This window comes from Vigna umbellata, chromosome 9, assembly GCF_029865625.1.
Source record: "Vigna umbellata cultivar VRB3 chromosome 9, Vumbellata_1.0, whole genome shotgun sequence".
Lineage (NCBI taxonomy): Eukaryota > Viridiplantae > Streptophyta > Magnoliopsida > Fabales > Fabaceae > Vigna > Vigna umbellata.
Genome location: NC_142173.1, coordinates 12,497,054 through 12,514,575, shown reverse-complemented (window position 1 = coordinate 12,514,575; position 17,522 = coordinate 12,497,054). Strand labels below are relative to the sequence as shown.

General features: G+C 35.2%; 3 protein-coding genes across 3 annotated transcripts; 2 read left to right on the top strand and 1 right to left on the bottom strand.

The window, feature by feature from the left end:
* Positions 1 to 7,694: 7,694 nt before the first annotated feature.
* Positions 7,695 to 8,201, top strand: LOC148192582 (uncharacterized). The gene has a single exon (XM_088099237.1). The coding sequence runs from the start codon at positions 7,695 to 7,697 to the stop codon at positions 8,199 to 8,201; it is 507 nt and encodes a 168-aa protein (XP_087955363.1).
* A 1,417-nt stretch (positions 8,202 to 9,618) lies between these two features.
* LOC148192581 (uncharacterized) lies at positions 9,619 to 10,425 on the top strand. The gene is made up of 3 exons (XM_088098488.1): positions 9,619 to 9,888; positions 9,958 to 10,149; positions 10,225 to 10,425. The coding sequence occupies exons 1-3, from the start codon at positions 9,619 to 9,621 to the stop codon at positions 10,387 to 10,389; spliced, it is 627 nt and encodes a 208-aa protein (XP_087954614.1). The 3' UTR covers positions 10,390 to 10,425.
* A 1,738-nt stretch (positions 10,426 to 12,163) lies between these two features.
* Positions 12,164 to 12,754, bottom strand: LOC148192580 (uncharacterized). The gene is made up of 2 exons (XM_088098423.1): positions 12,395 to 12,754; positions 12,164 to 12,211 (listed from the first exon to the last, which is right to left on the bottom strand). Exons 1-2 carry the CDS (start codon positions 12,752 to 12,754, stop codon positions 12,164 to 12,166), a joined length of 408 nt encoding a protein of 135 aa, XP_087954549.1.
* Between the last annotated feature and the right edge of the window lie 4,768 nt (positions 12,755 to 17,522).

Sequence of the window (17,522 nt, the reverse complement as noted above, 5' to 3'; positions counted from 1 at the left end):
TAATCTCTTGAAGCTCTCGTATATGGAATTTGTGCTTACATCTTTTGATTAAGACTTATGCTTTCTTTCATCATTAGTTAGGGTTTTTCCTCTTTGCTTAATGCTTGCATTGTTTAACTCATTCTATTGCATGATTATTGGTTTTGTCGATACGGACACGTACGGGGAAGTCTAGATCCGGGGAATTTCTCCCAATATTATACTGACAATATTATATTGGTTGTCGTTAAGCTCCTGCGCTTATGAACTAATCATTAGGAATGCTAGGAATTGTATGAACTATTTGATTAGGGAGAAGCCATCTAGAATGGTACTTTAGAGAGTGGCATTAACAATGATGATTTGAATGTTGAATTCTTAAAATGTATGAGAGTGGATGAGATGAAATTGACCCCCAACAACATATTCATTCATATATTTCACTGAAAGTGTTTATCTTTTGTCTTTGCCATTGATCAATTCATGCATACATGTTTATTTTTCGTCTTGCATATAAAATCCAATTATTTCGTCCTTAAGTCTTAGCTAATCAACAAATCACATAACTAAACTAGGCCGTGAGTCCTTTGGGAAGAACGATACTTGGTCTTACCAAGTTTATTACTTGAACGATTCGGTCATACTTGCCGATTGTGAAACAAGTTTGTGACATCATATTTTGGTGCTTACAAATTTGTCCATCACATGTAACATCCCAATTTAGTGGTATAAAACCATTGAAATAAGGGTTACAAAGATGATAACTTACTAAAGAAACTTGAGATTTCTTATAGAAGAATTATCTACTAACAAAGAGAAACGACAGCGGTTGTTTTTTATAATACGCTTCGATTTTCGAACCGAGGCACTGGTGAGGTAAAAAGGTAGAGACTTTTGGCCTCGATTTCTGCTTCGGTTCTTCTGCACCTGAGGTAATAACATGGGTCTATGGCAGCGGTTCATGCTAGAACCGATGCCAAAGCCCTTTATATATTTATTTTTAAATCACGTGCTCTTATATGAAATTTTAAAAAAAAAAACCCAACTCGAACAGAAATTCCTAAAACCAGAACAATTAAAACCCTAATTACAAGAAAATTTTGCAAGCATAGAAACCCCAAATTTTCAAATCGTAATCCAAAACCCTAGCCTCAAAACGCAGGAATCAAATTAAAAAAAATCCCAAATCAGTACGAGGTCAGAAACCCTAAACTTCATGCTAGAGTGTCAGACGCAAATTTCCTTCGCCGCGAAAACATCAGAACATGAACCCTAACGGAGGCGTCGCTGCTACCACATCGCGAGAAAGAAAGATGCACCTAATCTGTTGAAGTCGAGCCAACACCGAGAAGCGAAAGGGAGTCTTCCCTCCATGCGAAACACAAACCAGAGTTGGAGAAGAGGAAAAGGAATTTCGTGCCTCCCTCACTACGAGGCGAAACGAAACAAGAAGAAAAGAAAAAGATGAAGATGGGTGTTTCCCCCTTCTTGTGAAGTCGCGACAAAGGAGTGAAGAAGAGAACAAAACATTGGCAGAGAAAACCCCAAGGGCAAGAGAGAGCAACGACACAATTTAAACCGAAACGAAGGCCTTTTGTTTAAAAATACATCTATTCGCGAAATTTAAACCTAAACGCTTGTTATTACCTCGATTATTTTTTCAACTGCGACAGTAAGCCTCTACTGCCTCAGTTCTTGGTTCTATAAAGAACCGAGGCCTAAAGTGCCCAGAAAAAAATTCAAAAATTATATTAAATTGTATTTTTTGTAATTTTAATTAACCTTTTTTACCTTAGTTCCAAGGAGAACCGAGGCCAAAGCCCCTTTCAAGAGCGAAAATGTCAGTGGAGTAGGGGGGTTTAGCCTCGGTTCTGAAGATAACCGAGGCCAAAAACCTTGCACAGAGATATTTGTCAACTGAAAAGTCTTTTCTTGGCAACTTTCGTGAGCTTTATGGCCTCGGTTGCCCTTGTAACCGAGGCTATAGGTGCTTTATGGCTTCGGTTAAGATAGAACTGAGGCATATACTTCCCCAATAATTTCAAAAATGTCACCGCCCCATTTTATGCTTCGATTTCTAACTAACCGAAGCATAATGAGCGCGTTAGTAGCCCCATTTTTTACTAGTGACACCTGAATAATTTCAAAAGCTATCTATGTTGTTGTTTCTCCCTCACTCCCACACTGAGACAACTGGAGATATGCCTCCCTAAACTCACACCATTAAGATGATCATCGCAAAAAAGAAACATACCCAAAGACAAACAACACAAAAGCAAAGGTAAGTTAGATAAAAAAAACAAACAATAAAATACATTAACATATCACGCATCACACATAATTCATATGTAATAATTAAATCAAAACATCCTAAACCTGACCTGACTTAGACTTATCGACACATTATGAATGTCGAACTACGGTGGTTCATGCACTTGTTGTGGCTTCCAACAATACCCATTCAAAATCAATTATCAATACCAATCCATGTCATCCACAAGGTTAGTTTTTCAACACCTATGACCCTAACTAGTGACCATAGACTAGGTGATGGCAACTCCTTTAAGGACTTTCATCCAAAGAAATATCAACTTATACTAAGACTAAGAAAGGGAAGATGAATAAAGACTTTTAATAAAAAGCTCTTTCCTTATCTAAATCTTAAGAAGATTTACTTTACTAAATAAATTTGCATTGTTTTGTAGGCCTTAAATAAATCCAAGTCAATAATTTATTGAACAATAACCTTTAGATAATAAATGATGAATCCTGTTTCGGGTTGAGGATTGAGGTTCCTTACTCAAAGCACTTCAAGTTGTCCTAAAGGCTGGATAGTAATCATTAATTCGAAATTAATTGTAATAATGAAAGGTAATTAATCAATCAGACCTAATTGAAAGCCCATTATAAGATTTATAAATATATGTTTGATAAGGGAAGTTAGGTAATAACCTTTCACTACTCATCCTTACCATATAATTATTGAGTAAAATTACAGATTTGAGCGTCGAAGTGTCTTTGAGCGTCAAAGTGTCTTTAATAGGTACCCACCTACACAGCTTGGACAAGAAGGAGAAGGAGTGAATAACATAACTCGGATGACGGAGGACCGTTAGGGAGCTCATCCGATCTTCAGGACAGCGTGAAATGCTTTGAGTAAGGAACTTCAACCCCCAACCCGAAACAAATCCTATTTCGAAAAAACAATGAAATCAACCTATTTTATTTATCATTGTTTTTATCTTTTTAAATCTTTTTATAAATTTCTTTCTATCTATCTTTTGTTATTTTGTTCTTTACTGTTTTTGTTTTACTAACCTTTTTCTATAGTTTTTATAAAAACTAATTTGTTAAGAATCAATTTCGTGTTTATTGGGAGACGACTTAGGATTGAATTTACCATTTATAATTTGTTGACTACTATCTTAACAATACTGAAGTTCTTATAATTTAGTAGTATTAATTTGATCGCGTCAACGATAGTGTTGTTAATGGCTTAAAAGAAAAGCATGAAATGAAGGTGATGGATAAACAAAAATTGGTCACATTCAAGAAGAAGGTGGAAATCAAGAACCCTATGTTAGACTCTATAAAGTAGATTCCAAAGTGTGCAAATTTTTTTAAGAACTGTGCACACATAAAAGGCGTAGCGTATGCAACAGATAATGAGGAAATTAATTTGAGAAGGATGCGGTGACCATTTCTGATAAATGTAAACATCTAGTTATATTTTCAATTATTTTATATTCTCTGCATAATAGATATACTATTAGATCGATGGTAAGAAAAAATGAAGTTAACAATTTGGATCTCTTCAACATACTCATGGGACCATCTTATTTTATTTTATGAACAAGTAGTCTACATATGGCAAAAAACATGGTAAAACAGACTCAAAGTTTAGCTACTTAAGTTCCATTATGAGTCATTAAAATAAATATTTATTAGTTCTTTTATTATTGTCTTTTGCAAACAATATTAGTTTTATTACATAGCCACACAAGTACCCTTAATTAAGATGCATGAATAAATAAATAAATAAAAAGTCATGCCTTTATATTATAATGATGTGATCTTCAACAATAGTAATTGCAAATAGTTATTTGCTTAATTACAAGCATCAACACTTATCCATTCAATTATGAATGAATGGTTTCACCAGTTGAATAACTATTTTAACCTTTTATACACGTTTCCATAGAAAATGAAAGCTTAATCTTACAGTCTTGAGGAAGTTGTACCAATTTGTGACGATAAAACCCTTAGTTAGATATAGTGGCAAATAGACAAGTACAAAGCTTTTCTATGGCTGGAGGAACTTTGGCATTTCCAAACATATGAACAGCTTCAACACAACATCTTGGAGTTAGAGGCCCAAAGTCTGGATTAGCCAAATAAGGCACGCACGAGACGAACATTGGTTTATTGTCATAATACATGTCAGGAAGTTGACCTTCACTCAATCTTGTTATGGCTAAAACATAAACAAATATCACCAAAGAAAAAACCTTCTTCTGAGTCATCTTTGCTCTTAATTATTTATGCTTCTTTGCTTTCACTCTTTTCAAGTTTTGGGACCATCTTTCTTAACATCTCATTACTTATATAGACTTAGTATTACGAAAATTATATTTTGATATCCAATTTTTTTTCTTATTTTCCATTTACTCCTTCTTTTAATAGTAAAATGTTATATTTAATAAATAAAAATAAATATAAACAAAATTTAAATGGAGAGTATAAACAAAACTCAGTATATAAGTATCAAGGTCCTCGATATTAATTCAAATATATATTTTATCATAATTTATCTCTCTTTTTGTTTTCGTCAGCATGATAATTTTTTTCTTGTTCTAGGTTACTTTTGAACTTTAAATATTAATCTAAGTAGAGACCATCAACAAATTTATTTCTGAATCTAGATCCTTTATTACGAAACTATATTAAATTACGAAACTTAATCGATAGTAAGACAATCGTAAAACATTTTTACAGCGTATTTAGATAAAAGTTTGTGATGAAAAAAATTATATGTTAACGTATATTTTAATTAATATTTTTATTAAAATTTAAATAAAGTATTACCCTTTAAAAACGTTTAACTAAGTCAATATTGAATTTAAAAATTTACTAAATTAGTAGCTGCTTCATTTAGTATTTGAATTTGGCTAATTGATATTTGAATTAAGGTATAGAAAATAATTGAATAAATTAACATAAAAAGAAGAATTGACTAAATAAGCAGTGGTGTCACGTCCCAAATTAGGAGTCACATGTGAAAAAAAAAACATTCACTTTTATTAAAACAAAATTGTGACATCTTCGAAACTTATTATTATAAAAAAAATAATAATAAGTCGTGCAAACAAATAACGAAATCCAATTATGAAATATTGTAAGGTTTTAACAAAATTTATTTTAAGAAAATAATGTTTCAAAACCTTAAATATGATCATCGTAGATGGAAATCACAACACTGTATCAACACCATTTGTATCAATCTCTGCATCATCATCTACTTTCGTATAAATAAGATCATCACAGATATGCAAGAATGAGTTAACAGAATAAGAATCACAACAACATATAAAAATATCAATTAATATTTTAACTCGTTACACCCTCACTTAAATCAAAATCATCCCACAATAAAACAATTTCAATTTCTATAGAAACAGCTATAACCACTAATGACTATATTTCTTCTGTACTCTGACACCTTAATAACCTGTTTATCAAAATAGAACCTACTTATCAAAGCAAGACTTTCATTCTCCTGTTTATCAAAACAGGACCTACTTACCAAAATAAGAGTTTTACATTTATTTATCAAAACGAAGCCTTAGGACTTTAACATCCTATTAACAATATGTTTATTAAACTGATCACCAAAACCCCTTCTCCTAAGGTAAAGAACATGCAAATACACTATTGAAAGTCCTCCACATTTATATGTACATTACAATTTAAATAACTACAGTATAGGTTTCAATCATCACTTTATAAAACATTGTCTAGACACTACATCACATATCAAGCATAAACATAGATAACAACCACAATATACAAAAAATACTAATAAACCTGTGACACCCTATTGCCCTCTAAACAATTACTAACCTATTACCAAGGTTATGAATAGCTGACCCTTTGAACCCAAACACGGAATTGAGTCACCCTCACATAAGGTCACAGATCATTTACTATGAATTTCCATACATTCACCTCTTTCCAATAAACAAAGCCAAATACACTTTAATATCATAAAACATATTCTCTTGCCAAAACCAATCACGCTGAACCTTTTGGAATTTATCTCAAATATTAATGAACCCCTGCATGTTTTATATATATATATATATATAACACCGAATATATATTGTATATTATTTATAAATACATGATATACACGTAACTATACATTTTCAAAAAGCTATTCACCTCAATACCCTAATGCTAAATAACAGTATATATGGCATAAAATTTTGAAGAATTTAAGCACTGCACCTAATCTAATATTAACTATAAAATTCTCCATGAATTAACCATATTTCCATAAAACAATCATTATGCTAATATAATTGTCAAACCACAAAAGACATTGCATTAACATATATTCCAAGAATTGTTTTCCTAAAGCTTCATGCGTTAGAGAGAAAAAAAAAACGGGGAGTTGCTCCCTCCACCCCCACACATCTCTTCCTCCACCTCCCCTTTACTTTTTTGCCCCTTCCTCCATCTTTCCTTTACTATTTTGCCCCTCAGTAAAATTTTATTTTTAAAATTATTATTTTTTAATTTTATTCATTTATAACATATTTCACTGATAACCTACGTAGTTCCTTGTATGAGTAAAATATTTTTCTGCAAAGTTTGGTGATCGTGAAAAGAATTATCAAGCAATCTTCCTCTTGTTCTCGGTGCAGTACGTGGTACAGTGCGTTTGTGGTGTAGTGTCCTTGTCGTGGTTCCTCTCCAGGTACGTAGTCATAATCCTTCCTATAATCCTAAACCCTAAACCCTTCCCATACTTCCAATAATCCTTTTAATATCGAAGCCTATAATCGTTGCATGAGCCGCAAAACGCAGTAAAATAAAACCGAAACATAAAAGGAAACTGCCTCTGGACGGATGACATCCTTCAACGGATGTCAACATCCGTTTAAGGCGAAACGGATGTCGACATCCGTTTTGCCTTAAACGGATGTTGACATCCGTTGAAGGATGTCATCCGTCCAGAGGCAGTTTCGTTTTACGTTTCGTTTTTATTTTATTTGTTTATTTTATTTACAGTAATTTATATTTAAATTTATAATTTTAAATGTTATATATGGTTAGTTTTTAAACCTAATAATTTTGTTAAAATATGAATTTGTTATAGATGATTTTTGTATCTTTAATTCTTTAATAATTTGATAATTATATAAAAAATTATTTATTACTCTATTTATATCAAATATATAATTTAATTATATTAATATTTTTATATTTGTTTGATTAATTATTAATTATGTTAATAAAGGTCATTATAATTTTGTAGGTGATTATTATTTAAAATGGATGAATATCTTCATATGGATTCTCAGATTGGTTGTAGTTTGAAATCTGATTTGTCTTCATCAATTAGCAAAGTTGTAGAGAGAGATTTAACAAATAGATTTACAACAAATGAAATATTTCATTCACGGGACCACTTAATTCAATGGGTAAGAGGGATGGCTTTTGATTTAGGATTTGTTGTGGTAATAGTAAGATCTGACATAGCTACTGGTGTACGGGGAAGAAAAACGTATGTCAAGCTTGGATGTGAAAGAGGGGGAAAATATAGGAAATACAAAGCTGATGCAGTGGCTAGTGTATACGGCACTCGTAAATGTGAATGTCCGTTTAGATTAAAGGGTAAACCATTTTCAGATGGGGCCGGATGGGTGTTGAAGGTGATGTGTGGACATCACAACCATGAGTTGGCTGAAACTTTAGTGGGTCACCCTTATGCTGGCAGGTTAAATACGAGTGAGAAGTCATTACTGGTTGATATGACAAAGAGTAAAGTTACACCTGCAAATATTTTATTAACACTCAAACAAAATAATGATCGAAATGTGACAATGATTAAACAAATCTACAACGCAAGGCATGCGTATAAACGATCATTAAGAGGGTCCAGAACTGAACTACAACAACTTATGATGTTGTTGGATCGGGATAAGTACATTCACTAGAGTAGGTGTGTTGATGATTCAAAGGTTGTTACTGACTTGTTTTGGACACATCCTGATGCGGTGAAATTGTTAAACTCATTTAATGTTGTATTTATGATGGATTCCACATATAAAACAAATAGATATAGACTTCCGTTGCTTGAGATTGTGGGTATGACGTCTACAGGGTTAACCTTCTCAGCAGCATTTGCTTTCTTGTCTACTGAAAGGCAGAGTAATTTCACATGGGCTTTGGAAAAGCTGAAAGGTTTATTTTTAACATCTGAGGGTGGTCCTAAAGTTATTGTGACTGACCGAGACTTGGCTTTGATGAATGCCATATCAAGTGTATTCCCTGAGTCATATCAGATGTTATGTCGGTTCCACATCCTTAAAAATGTTAAAGCTAAATGCAAAATGTTAGTTCATTCTACTGAGGTTTGGGAAGTGTTGATGGATGCATGGGAAAATGTGATGGATTGTGCTGATGAAAGCTTGTTTGCTGAGTATGTGAATGGTTTTGAATACGCAAGCAGATCATGGCCTTTGTTCTTTGAATATGTTAATCAGAATTGGATTATTCCGTACAGCACATACTTTGTAAAGTTCTGGACGAACAAAGTAATGCATTTAGGGAACACAACCACAAATAGGTATGTTGTAATGTTATTTTATTTATTTGTTTTGTAGATAAATATTTATTTGTACTTGTTGAAGTTTTTTTTTTTGTTTCAAGGCTGAATCTGCTCATTGGAGCCTGAAGAAAGTTCTGGCCAATAGTATGGGTGATTTGTGTTATTGATGGGATAGTATTCATAACGTCATTATCTTACAACACAACAAGATTAAGGCGTCATTTGAAAGTAGTTTGTTGCTCAGGAGTGACTATTTTAAAGGCTACATATATAGAGAACTTATTGGGCGTGTGTCTCGATATGCATTGGATCTCATTGCTAAGGAATTGAAAATAGTGCACCAGATAGGATTGGACTCCTCAAAGTGTGGATGCGTATTGAGACGTACATTTGGTGTCCCATGTGCATGTGAATTAGCACGATATGATCCTAGGATGATCCCATTAGGTGAATTTCATATCATGTGACGAAGATTGCATTTCTCAAATGTTGAATTAAATGAAACTAAGCCTCAGTTATCCATTAAAGATGAGTTGAAACAAGTAGAAGAATGATTCAATGAGGTTGACATTGGCGGTAAAGTCACCATCAAGCAGAAGTTACTTGAGATTGTTTGTCCTACATTGACATCAATGGTCCCTCCATTACATAAAGTCAAGACAAAGGGTGCACAAAAAAGTAAAGTTAAACGAAGTGAAAGGTCTACTACGCGGGATCCATCATATTTTGAGTATGTGGACGCCTTTCATTCAACCATAGAATCTTCATCTGTGAGAAGTAAATTACAATCAAAGCCAAAAGCAATGAAGAAAAGGAGAGTTCCAATGATAGACCAGTTTCATTCTACTACTCACCCCTTCATTGTGGACGTTGTTGATGTTGTGGTTGATGGTCACTGTGGGTATAGATGCATTGCTGCGTTGTTGGGACTCGGAGAAGATTCATGGCCCGTTGTGAGGAATGAGTTGTACAAAGAACTCAGTGCTTGGCGTGATGAATATGCAAGCCTAGTAGGAGGCTATGATAGACTAGAAGAACTGAGGTCCTCTTTGTTGGTGCAGTCACTGTCCGCGGTAAGTGTTTCCCGTTTTATGTAGTTTCTTTATTACATGGTTTTTTCTAACAACTTTTATTCATAACAGGCTAACACGAGCAAGTGGATGACATTACCAGACATTGGTTATGCAATTGCTAACCGATATAACGTTATCTTAGTGTGTTTGTCATACTCTCAAAATTATACTATCTTTCCACTACGTTCCACACCACCTTCTGATATCACTCAACATCGCTTAATTTGTATAGGACATGTTCATGGATGTCATTTTGTGCAGGTAAGTGCATTTTGTTATGAATTTATTTTAAAATTACTTATCACTCAATTATATTTTGTTATTTGTATAATGTAGGTTAAGCTACAAGAAGGTTGTCCGTTGCCCACGGTGAATATCATGTCCTCAACCCACTGTTATCCTGAGGCACGAGCGTGGTCATCTATTTATACTAGTAGGATGCACGCATTTGAACAGTTGATGGACATAACAACATCTTATGTTGACTTAGGTGATTCATGATATTTATATTATGTATGAAGATATGTAGAAATACACTATTATATTTTGTTATTTAAGTACTTATTGTCAGTATTCATGACAATTATATTTTTATTATTCGTGATATTTATGTAGTATTTATTTATATATGATCATATTTATATTACTTGTTGTTAATTAAGTTCTTATTTTTATCCACTTAAACATATAAATATTTGATCATCTATATAACCAATATAAAAGAACATGTAACTCAAAATGAAAACATTGAAATTATAAGAAATTATAAATGTCTATTACAAATACAAAGATAATAGAAAGTCCTGTAATACATAATCAGAAAAAGGAAATATAAAGTCCCATCAATTAGACGTCGACCGTCTACCACGCACATGCCTCTGCTCTCTCCTAGTGGTGGAATATTCGTCGATGCCTTCATTAGCAATCTGAAGCAGGTCCACTGACACCTGATGTGCAACAGTACCCTCGGTGACATGACGACACGATATCAAGGACTGTAACATTCTCGCCATTCACCTAAATCTAGCCTGCATTATAATTATATCAAACAATTAAATAAACAAGGTGATCAAAATTTAATAATATAAGCAATGAAAAATAATATACCACGGCGCCAGATGGTGAAGGTGGAGACGATCTACGATGGGGTCGTGCCTCCCGTGGAACATCGGGGCGTTGCCTAGGTGCAAGAGCCGGTCGCGCGTCATCTGCATCAACAATAATATAAGGATGCGAAACCCTCCTAAACCACTGAATGTACCCATCAACACAGTCAGAAGGGGATGCTGCATGTCTGACATTACTCACAACGTGAGCTCTGAAGTGCAACCACATATGATCAATGGCCACTACATCTGCATCTGGAACCGTAGTCGGTGATCGTGGAATGTCTTGCTGAAACCCAAATTGCCTCAGCACACGCTCAGGCAAATGACGACAAAGGGTGTCACCAATCCGAATCCATCCAGAATACATACAGATGCCGAAGAATGGCCGAATGCCCCGATGCCCCTCATACGGATGCCATACAACTCCATTGTATGTCAGCGCATCCAACTGTGATCGAATCTCTGTGAGAGTGGAACTCTGCCTAGGGCTCTGCCACCTCATGGCACGTGGTGTGGTGTCATCGTAAGAAGCTACCAACCGCCTCCTCCCCATACTAGGGAAATGTTCGTATATCCAACTCTAAAAAATAATTATTCAATTCAATTTCATCCATCTTCGAACATGGAAATAAATACATGAAATAAATGTCAAAGTTATAACTGTACCTGAAATAGAGTCAAATATCCAGCCATCTGCTTCGTGGAGGCGAGACTCGCATCCCCGAGCTGGTCGTACAAATAGGCGAGTGCAGTAACACCCCAAGCATATCTGCCACACGCGTGTACGTCTCTAAATAACAATAAGTAAGACACGCGTATAGAACTGACACTCTTATTTGCAAAAAATGTGCATCCTACTAGATGCAACAAATATGCTTTAGCAGCATAGTCTCAATGCTGCGACTCACACCTCTGAACATATATCTCTCTAAGCCAGCTGAGTTTGACTTTCGGACCACGTGCGTCCTCCATCTCAGAACCTGCTGTGCCACCATCAACGCCGAGTAGTTGCACAAGGGCTGTACGAGCCTCCTCAAACTCCAACTCCTCCAAATCACACATTTGCCCCATCACGGGCAGGTGAAGTAATGTCGAGACGTCATCAAGAGTAATCGACATCTCCCCTATAGGGAGATGGAAACTACTGGTCTCAAAATGCCACCTCTCTATGAATCCGAGGAGTAACCCCTTATCAACGTAATCATAACAAATCCCTGTAAGAGGCATCAAACTGGAATTCAACACAATGTCTTGAATTCCCTCGTGGCATGGTCCTAACTTATTTACTTTTTTTCCGTGGGAGATCAACTTCAGTGTGTCCCCTCGATCCTACACATCAATATTTAATAAATTTTCTATTAAAAAAATAATAAAATAAATTTTATTTTTGCACTCACCCGGCCTTGGGAAATAGCATAAGCTACATGCTGAACATAGTGCGTCAGCAATGAATGATCGTGTGGACCTCCAGGAAATCCAGCGACATCCTCTTGTATGTCATGAACATCTGCATGCTCCTCCTCATCGTCATCATCGTTAGGGGCCTCAAATGCATTCTCCTCTCCATGAGTCTCATACGCCTCATATGTTTGTTCCTCAACGACTCGCTCCTCAGCTATGGGGTCATGCTGGATAGGAGCTGCCCGACTTCTACGAGCAGAAACGGTAGGTCTTCTTCGAGCTTCGCCCTGCGACGAACTCTCTCCTCGAGAACTCTCTCCTCGAGAATTAAAAGATGCACCACGTGTTCTTGCCATTTCTAACAATAATTTGTTTATTTAATTTCAAAAATTAAAATAAATTATTGTTTCAAATATCATTAATAAACTATAAAAAATGCAATTCAAAATAAATTAAACTAATAATAATTAATTTATTAACTTACAACAAAAATTAAATAAAAGAAACAATTAGCTAATTAATTAAAATAATATATTTAAATACATTTTCATTTAATTATTATTAAATTAATTATTATTACAAATACAAATTTACTATAAATAAAATAAATACAAATACAAATTTACTAATATTAAATAAATTAAATTGATAATATTTATTTTAAGAAATAAAAATAATTTAAATATATAAAAGTTTTCGTATCTAATTCTTAATCAATTTATTTACAAACTACAAATAAAAAATTTTATAAAATATTCAAATAATAATCTAAGTCAAAAGAAAATTTAAAAACATTTAACAATAAATATATCAAATATATAAATATATATTTCAGTTATAATAATTTAAAAACAATTAAAAAAATAAAAAAAAGCAGCACAGCCGAAACGGATGTGGGATATCCGATTAGCCTTCAACGGATATCCCACATCCGTCGACGGAAGTCGGACATCCGTCGAAGGCAAACGGATGTCCCACATCCGTTTTAGCCTTTCGTGCACAGTAACACCGTCGACAGAGAAGGGTTGAAAGAACGAACATGGAACGCAGATCTGCTCTTCCACGCTGTTGTTCCTCCGCACACGCTATTCCTCTGCACCAGTTTTGCTCCACACCAAACGATCTTCTACAAAAACCAAAAATAAAGAAGAAAGAAGAAATGGAGAAAAATGGAGAAGTTGGAGAGGTTACAGAAGTGAGGGAGAGGTTACGGAAGTGAGAGATGGAAATGAAAGGTTAGTAGGTGTAGGGCAGTAAATGAAAAGTAAAAAAATTTTACTTTAGGACATAATTGGAATTATATAAAATTGGGTTAGGAGATAATTGGAATTATATAAAATTGGGGAGGTGGAGGGAGAATCACGTGGGGGTGGAGGGAGCAACGTCCAAAAAAACGTGTTTGGTCCATGAGCCCACCATTAGCTTTCCTACTATATGAGCCCATTCAAAGAGCTAAAAAAAATATTAAACAAATGCATGAAAAGTTTTAACCTATAATGACTGCATCATATATATTTATATATTCAAAAGTATGAATGAACAAAATAAACAAATGAAGAAAAGTTGATCTACCATTTTGTTTTATTTTTTTTAGAACATGATGGTTACATAATTTAGCACTATTGCGTCACAGAAAATATAATGTTCTTGAATTACAGTCTCTAGACCTCCTCCCTACTTAATCTTTCTAGTAAACTCTTCCGTGTATCCGTTTTTGGTTTTCTGTCCTCCCTTTAACCTAACTTTCTCTTAATATTTATATTCCTCCAAACCCTAAAAATCACCCCTGATCATATATATATATTTCATTCCCTATTTTTAAAATCAAAACTGTTTTATACAGAGATATCTATATTATTTCGTATGGTTTTCTCCCTGTAACCGTCTAGCTCTCTTTTTTTTTTTTTTTCTAAACCCGTAGCCTCTACCTAAGTTCTTTTAAATAAAACCCCTTAATACCATGCAGTGTGACCCACTTTCATAAAAAGAGAAACCCACTTATCCATTTTAATTCCCATGTGGGCCCCCACCCTGTCCTAATATAAGAAAACAAAAACAACCTACTCTTTAGCACAACAGGGTTCAACAACGTTCGAATGAAGAGCATCAATGCCACTACATTCTCCAACCATCCAAACTCATTAATAAATATTCACACAAGCAGATATATAAAATCTACAAAATAATTTAATTTAACAAAAACCCAAACTATATTATTTCAGACATCTATTTCGGATCTCACAAGTGCTGTTTCATTTAAAATTTTAATAAATATTTAGCTGAATTGATATTTAAATTCAGGTATTGAAAATATTTGACTATTTGAAATTTCCATTTTTAAACACGTTTTATAAAGTAACTTTTTAAATAATAGCAAAAACTTATTATATCCTGGAAGGTATTAAAAAGACAACAGAAAGGTAAAACGTTAACTTCAAACAATACAAAAATATTGTTTAATAAAAACACGCAAGGGAATGATTGGTGGAATTTAATGCTAACCTAATTGATACTTTTGTCAAAGTTCATAATCACATTACTTAATTTGGAAATTTTCATTTAACAGTATGGAAACGTTTGTGTATTGTCACGCCCCAATAATTACTCTGCTGAGTCATCCCTGTGCTTCCATTAATACACGCCACATCACTGCTCAGGGAAAATTAAAAACGCACTAAGCACTGCATGCATGCGTGCCACTTGTCACGAAAGAAGCCTCCGAAGTCGGAAGTGGGTGTGCAGGTGTCGGAGGGTGAGACTCCCGTCCGTTCAGACATGGGTTGAGCAAAACAAATTTCTGAAAAGCTCTTCCACTACCCTGCACGCACTCTTCTTCTTTCCTAGAACTCAACTCTTCATTTTCTCCAACTTCTCTCTAGAACTCCCAACTTCTCTCTACTGTAAATCTCACGCCTCTTCTCCGATCAACTTGCAGCGCCGTAGAAACGTTCCCTGAGACGTGAGTGTCTTTCTGAACCGAACAGAATTGGGATCTGAGCTGGTAAGTTCTCGCCTCTAACCGTTCGACCATTTGGTTTCATGCGAACCCTAGTTCTGGTTGCATGTATGAGTTTAGGTCCGAGTCGTTTATGATTTTTGGTGTTTTAGATTAAGTGAGAGTTGTCGAGCGAAAACTGAGGGTACGACGCTGTTAGAAGTCGCACTAGATCTTGCTCTTTGTGGAGTACACTGCTATCCGGGTAAGGGAAGCTTATTAAATTTAATTCGTATGTTTGTCTTGTACTGTATGAATATTACGTGTGTCGCATGAAGTATGAACGGTGTTATCTGATTTTTGGTATATGATCATAAGTATGAGGTGTATATTGGTTGAGTATGCATGATCGAACGTTGTTGTACTGCATGAACATGATATATGTTGGTTGAAATGTATGATATGGGTGATACGTGTGAATATGAAATATACATGCTTAGAAGCGGTGAACATAAGTGAAACTTGAATATCAACTTCCCTATGATAACGTATGTCCGACATTAAACGGTTCTCGACCGTTTGATGTTCCAGTAAACTTCTTTGAATTTGGAATACTTTCATTTGGGAAGGATTCTGGTCGAGCATGAGCTATGTAGGTCTTTTACTTAGAGCTCATAATGAGCAGTGTCGATCTTACACATAGTAATCGTATTGGGCAGTGCTCGGTCTTACACCAAGCGCTCTTACTCTTTTCTGGAAAAGTACCTTTGTTAATACAGATCATCCATCTGTGTCGACCGACAGTGTCGAGTACCTTTGTTAATACAGATCACCCATCTGTGTCGACCGACAGTGTCGAGTACCTTTGTTAATACAGATCACCCATCTGTGTCGACCGACAGTGTCGAGTACCTTTGTTAATACAGATCATCCATCTGTGTCGACCGACAGTGTTGAGTACCTTTGTCAATACAGATCATCCATCTGTGTCGACCGAAAGTGTCGAGTACCTTTGTTAATGCAGATCATCCATCTGTGTCGAGCACCCTTCTTGATGTAGGTCGTCCATCTGGGTTGACCGACCGTGTCGAGCCATCTTGTAAAATAGGTCGTCCACTTATCTTGAAGCCGGTATTACTTTATTTTGGAACGGAGCAAGTTCTTCGGTCTCGTTCCTCACATTCGTTCTTGTTATAAAGAGGTCGTGATTTTTATGTACTTTGACAGAAAGACAAAAATGAAAATAAAAGTGAAAGATCATAAATGATGAACATTATATGAGGTGAACTATGGTTGTGAATTTTGGACGAGCGTTCCAGGGAGGGACGACTCATGGTTGAATATGGAATTTTGTAAAGTATGACTGTGGGCATGCTAATGCTGGCTTGGTCCATCCTGATATTCCGTGATACTCATCTTCACGTAGAGGAGAGTAATTCATGTGTGGGAATGGCAGGAGGTCCTTAGTCCATAAGTTAACATGGGCGACGTAAGAAACGGACTAACCTCGAGTGGCAGCTGTCGAGTGTAATACAGTTACTACACCACTCGGGTGCAAGGACGCCTGTAGCTACACAGATTCATACAGTCCGGACGGTCAATCTAGTATCAGGAATTGATTTGAGTTAAGGGATTGATTTAATTATATGTTGTGAAATATCTGAGATGTTTGATGTATTATGTGATGTATGATTTTCCTTGAATTAAATTCAATAAGCTTACCCTGTGTTCTCTTCCTTGCGTTGTCGATCGTCTCTGTACATCCGTCTTGTCTATGCAATGATCATCCGTGTGGATGTGAGCAGATGGTGAAGCGTTACTTGAGGAAACACTGGAAGAGGAAAATTTGGAGGAAGCAACCCTTGTAAATGTGGAAGTGAAGGCCGAACAGTAGACGTTCGACCAGCTGTTTAGAATAGATGTTTCATTGTACTGAATTTTGGATCGACCTTTATATTATTTGGTCGATCGGTTGTATCGGTGCTTTGTAACCGTTGGTTGGGTACATTCGTGTCGAGCGTGCTTCTTCTTTAACTTCTTGTAGGCCGTACAGCCTGAACCCCCTTTGCTGTCGTTAATTTAAGACTGATTTGTTTATCATTAAATGTAATTAATTCTACTATATGGTGTTACTGTATTTTGGGATGTTACATTAGTGGTATCAGAGCAGTTTTGTTCTATTAAAAGGA